The 5,776-nt window shown below is 41.6% G+C and overlaps 1 protein-coding gene across 1 annotated transcript in view; it reads left to right on the top strand.

The window, feature by feature from the left end:
- The first annotated feature begins 1,121 nt into the window (after nt 1–1,121).
- The window catches only part of RAD54L2 (RAD54-like 2 (S. cerevisiae)), a 42,018-nt gene continuing 37,363 nt past the window's right edge, over nt 1,122–5,776 (top strand). Inside the window, exon 1 of the mRNA XM_010139311.1 lies at nt 1,122–1,269. Coding sequence (XP_010137613.1) covers nt 1,122–1,269 — 148 coding nt within the window. The remainder of the gene's footprint in view (nt 1,270–5,776) is intronic.

Raw genomic sequence — 5,776 nt, 5'->3', positions numbered from 1 at the left:
TTTTTTTTATTTTTGAGTTGGCTGACTAATTCTTGAACATTTTAATATTTTACACCGGAAATGTGGTATAAATAGGGGCCAGTGGAAAATGAGTGATGAGGAAATATTTCCCTCTTCTTTGAAGCTTCCTGGGGAATGTGTGGGTAGTAATTCTTCTGAGACTTGATGTTTGAACGCAACCTTTGCTTTATGTTCCTTGGGATCAAGATGCCAGCTTTGTTTCCCTTCCTTGATTGTTTTTCTTTCTTTTAATCCATCCTACACAGCTCCTTTATGGTAATGCTTTGTGTATGGAAGAGGAGAACCCAGGAGTACCCATCACAGTCCAGAAGTTACAGTGCAAATCCTCTGTGCTCCATCTTTCCTTTGTGTTTACTTTTCTTCTTACCCTGCTTTACAAAGGGATGTACAACCTTTGCAAACTGGGTCTTTGTTGTCTTCTGTCCGTACCATTATTAAGGTAACGCAATCTCTGTTCTGTCATTGGAGTGGAGCCCTCAGACAGGCTGTGAGGAGGAGCGGGGTGACCTTTGCAGCGCGTACAGCCAGGTCAGGAGGGTGGTTTCTGTCCGTGACCCACGGCATGCATGCTGTGATGGTGTCTGCAGTACTCAGGGATCGGGGTACCAGGTATCCATGTGGGATTCCAACACTGATCCTTTTGCCTATGCTTTGTGTTTGGACAGTAATGTTCTGAAATTGTTCACGAAATTTATTTATTTTTGCATCTTTGTATAATCAGACATTGAGACGAAGAATCTTCCTGCTGTATGTGTGAAGGATACCAAGGAAGGTGGTCTTCTGAGTGCTTAGTTCATGAATTGGTTCTGATACTGATTCGGGAGTGCTGTATTGTGGAGATGCCTGTATCGTTGAGATACATTGCTTATGGCACCCATTTTCTACACTGCATTTTGCGTCATCTGATAAAACTGTTATTTAAAAGACTGATGGCAGATTTGTGGGCTTACATGCGGGAACCCTGCTATGAATTCAAGCGTTGAGGTTCAAAGGTTGGGATTTACTGGGCTCATTATGTACCTCTTTTCTTTTCTCTCCTCGCAGGGCTGCCTCACGGTAGAACATGAGCAGGTAATGCACAAGGAGCACCACTGGGAATCATGTCAGACGAGTCAATCTCAGGGAGTGATCCGGACCTGGAGCCGGACTTGGAGCAGGAGGATATGGAAGAGGAGGAGGAGGAAGATGAGGAGGAGGCGATGGAGGAGGACAATGATGGGGATGACGAGGAGGACCTACTTGATGAGAGTGGTGAGTGAATGGGGTTGTGAATCTTTGCATACCTTTGTTGGACAAAACTGGCGTTACTTGTTTTGGTCACTGGTTACTATCTTTTGGTGGATAGCATAAGGGTTAGGATTTGTCCAGGGCTTGGTAGGGAGAAGTGCTTATGTGGGTGTTTGGTTTAAACAGGTGATTAATGGAGGTTAAATTTGGAATCCTGGCCAAAAAAAATTTCTATCATGAAAACAAGCCACAAGTATAAATTGTAAGAAGGATAGAATTTTTAAAATAACTACAAGATTCTGGGGAAGCAATTATATAAAGTAGTAAATAAATTAATTTACAATTACTTGTATTATTAAAAGGATCTGGCGACATTAAATATATTTACATCACTGACTTGCCTATAGGTAAACAACTTAATGAATATTATGGGTAATTACTGCTCACTTAAAATAAGATGCTGTTTTGATTTAAAATGCTTATAAAATGTTTACACAAATTAATTTTGTTTCTCTGGTTTTATTCACATGGTGGCTTTTCCTAATGAGGAGGTGTTAGAAATGGAAGTGTTAGTTCAGGTAAGAAACGGGAGAACTCCCAGGAGTTGGAGTTGAAGGGCCACCGATTACTTTGTCTCAAAGAGGCTGGCACTGACCTTGTCACTTTGTTCACAGGAACCTGCACCCAGCAGTGCAGGTTGTAGCCAAATTGTTGTTAACAGAGAGGAGTGGCCATAGGGCACGTCCAAGTGGGTCATTCCCCATGGTTTTTTTATGATAGACTCTTTTATCGTCTACATCTACATTACTGTGGCTGAATACTCATAGTGGATTGTCAGAATTATTCTTTCCAAAGCAAACAAAGTTAACCTAGGTATATCAGAACATCACTAACGGTTAATGACAGCTGTTTATTTTCATCTTGAAACACTAGAAACATGTTTATGCTTTATTTTTCTTTTAGCGACTGATTAAAAATAAATTTTAACAAATGTAGGAAATAATGAAAATGTAAAAAGACGATTTACATATAAATAACATAAAATATTTTTATAGTTGTTCATTAAGTACAGGGAAAAACTCTCTCCTACACAATCTGAGCAAAGCTAGATTGCCTCTGCGGTTTCCGATTGTTTCAGCTTTAATTCTCTCTGCCAGAGTGTCAGGATGCTGTCTGTGTGCTTGGCTGTGTAATTACTGCTTTCCATGGGGGTGTCCACTCGACTTTTCCTGATCTCTCTCCACAGCTTCATACTGCCTCAGAAATGTCATCTGACATCTGTGTTACCCTAGATCTAATACAAAACCAGTCTCCTGCCGTTTGACCTATGAAATACAGCTAACTTCAGAATTACAAGGATCGTTTTATTTTGCCCATCTCATGTTTGTAGTCCTGTCTCTTTGTAGATGATCTTCGTTCATAAAAAGAAACAGTTACTTTTATTCGCAAGAAGGGAGGAAGTGTTCTGATGTTTATACTATGAAGCTTTTTAAAAGCTTGGTTTTAATAATTTCTGTTAAAACTTGGTTCTCCCTGTCTCCAGCTGTGCTGTTCTCCTCCCCTCCTGGTATTGTAGTTGCTCTGGGGATCCTATGGGGAATCCTTCCCTTGTGGATATGCTCTTGCTTATTTCTAGCACTGTAAGATTTAGAAGATTATTAATCTCACAGTTCTTTCCTTGGAAGGGTGACAGGCTGCACGAGCATTTTCTCCAAAGTGTAGGGGATTACTTGTTTTAAATAATAGTGATTATAACTATTATAAAACTAGTATTTTTACTGCTTCCCTGCAAAACAGTGGCTTTGTTTTAGGAACGTAGGTTTTTCCATGTTTTGGTGACTCAAATTGCTTCAGAACCTTCCAGGGTTAGAGTATTGTTTCCAACACCTGGTGATGGTGGATAGTGCAGTCTCAGACTTAGCAGTGACCTGTTTTGCACATGTAACCTGCTTTTGTCTTTTTGATATATGTTGTATGTGGAGTTAATATTTGTGGTGGTTCAGTTTCAGAATTTTCTTGGAGTTATTTTTACATTGTGGTAATTGAAGTGCTATGTTCGGTTTTGGGGCAGTTTTTCTCATTTTTGCTCAAAGTTTTGTTTGCATTGAGTATCGGCTGACCCATAGATGCTCTAGAGTTTAATTTGGACTTCTATGGTACAAACTTTCAGTCTTGATGAAAGCGGTTCTTAAACCTTCTCCCCCTGCTCTCGAGGAAGAAAAAGAGCAGAGAAGGCTGGTTTTCTGAATATTCTGAATAAGTGAGAGTTAATAACCACACAGTTTACATCCTGTGTACATGTCTTCAGTCTTGGTCAGTTAGTAAACCTTAGCATCCTGTGGAGGAGCTCTTAGTGCTTTAATCTTTTTTTTATAGAGCACTTCTTCTAGGACATACCTACCCTGACACTTCTAACCCCTTCGCAGCAGCACGCTTCAACCCTAGCTGGAGGCTCCCGCTGCTTTACCAGCCCTGTCATCCCTGCCCACTGCATCTGTTTTCTCATCACTTGTGGGTAGCAGCACTTGTTTTGCCATGTTTGATTTTCTGATATCAGTGTGTGACTGCTAAGAATGTTTTTTGTTAACTCCCTAAATCCTTTTCACTAGGAATATCATGTACTGATGACTGTGGAGATAAAGGGCTGTTTCAAGTCCTGCACTTTTTTTCTCTGATCCGGGTAGTTGCTCAGGGCTGTGTAGAACTCCATAGGAATAAAAGCTTATTTGAGCAAAGAGGAAACAAACCTCCAATATAGATTTTGCAGATCGTTTCAAATGCAGGGACTGTTCATACCTCAGAGCTTTCCTGAGGAAAGCTGCTGAGTGTTTGAATGAATCCCACCGTAGTGCTGTGTTTTCCCCTTTCTGAATGTCTTTGGATGATTCTGATTGAAGTCTCTGGAATTCATTATCTCTTATGCATGCAAATTGCTGTAATTCTGCTATTAATAGTGATGACAAGTTGCTTGTTTTCTTACCTCTGAGTATCTGGCTTAAACACTTATTTTAAGTGTAGTTTGGGGGTAAATGTATAAAGAGCTGGTTGTTTAAGTTCCCTGAAAGATGCCTTAGTGAGCACGGGCATTCAGACCGTGTTTTCCAGGGTTTCTAGTTGTGTTTGCAGAGCAGAGTGTGCGGTACAGCAGTCAGGGATTGGAGTCAGTACTTCTGGGGTATCACAGTGGACAGTTTTCCAGTACCGCGGTCATACTGCAATTCTTAATGTACAGATATATCAGGCAACACCAAATAACAGCATATTATATGCTGCTATTGTGATACCATGCAGTTGGCCTTGTCTTCTGCCCAGTGTTGTCCACTTTGCCTGCTTTCACCATTCTCATCTCCTCTTTCATTCTGCGGAGCCGGGGGTGTGCTAGTTCTGTGGCAGCTGTGTTCGATGAGTGGAGAACAGGAGAAGATGGAGGCAGTCTTCGCTTCCTCTTCCTGTCTCTTACTCATACTGTTCCACCTCCTCCCTGCAAAGTACCAGAGCAAAACAAAGCTGCTTTGTGAGGGGTTTCTATGGACATATGGACCCTTAAAGAGGAGTGAATGAGGAGCCCACTTGTGTTGGTGGTACAGAATCGCAAGTCCCAGCAGAGTGGAGGACGCACGGGTGCCTGTGCTCTTTTGCACTGCAGCTTCCTAGTGGGGTGAAGGCACCAGAGCCAAGTCTCAGAACCACTGAAAGGCTGGCACAGGAGGTTAGTGAGGGGAAAGAGGGACCCTTTTGCTCACCCTGGGCTCTTAAAACTGTGCTCATCCCTGTCTATGACATTTGATAGTATCTTGACAGAGTCAGTTACCTCTTGTTGCTGGAGCATGATTCAGAATGTATTTCAATGACTGCTTTCTGTTTGAACTTGAATGTGCTGCCTGGTATTCACGGTTTTGAGTTCCCAAAGACACCAAGGAAGGAGTACTTGACTTCAGATGACAGCCACTGTCAATTCAGGTTTGAAAAGACCTTCGCTTTCCTTGCACTCTTGCTAGGGGAAAGCCTGTTTGTTTAAAGGCGTGCTGCTAGATCTGCTTTGCAAACAATTTTCACTTGGTGATTGGGGGGAAAATGTTGGCATGAAATTATAGCAAGAATGGATTTTGTTTAATATGATGTTGCTTTGTGGTTCTTTGTGGCTCATCATCATGGTGCATGCAGCAAGGGGTGCAATTACATTGAAAGTGAAATCGATTTGTAGCTGCCTGGATAATTTCCTTGTCTAACCTGATGGGAAATGCCAGTAGTTAACGCCATATTTCGTAGAAAGTTCATTAGCACGTGGCGTTATTAAAGCTGGTATTATTTTAGAAATCTGTTTTTAAAGTGTGTGGAAGTGTGGGTTAATATTTTTTTGAATGATACATGAATTCATCCTTGAGGTGCAGGGAGCTGCTGCTCAGTTTGGGAGATCTTGTTATTCATGTGCTTCCCACCCCAAAGTCGTTCCATCTTTTCTTCTCCCCAATGAACAAACCAAAACTAGTATGTGTGGGAGACCCCAGCTGGATGTGTGGGGTTGGGA

The sequence above is a fragment of the Buceros rhinoceros genome, unplaced genomic scaffold, assembly GCF_000710305.1.
Source record: "Buceros rhinoceros silvestris isolate BGI_N320 unplaced genomic scaffold, ASM71030v1 scaffold10307, whole genome shotgun sequence".
Taxonomy (NCBI): Eukaryota; Metazoa; Chordata; class Aves; order Bucerotiformes; family Bucerotidae; genus Buceros; species Buceros rhinoceros.
This window is presented reverse-complemented; position numbering and strand designations above follow the sequence as displayed.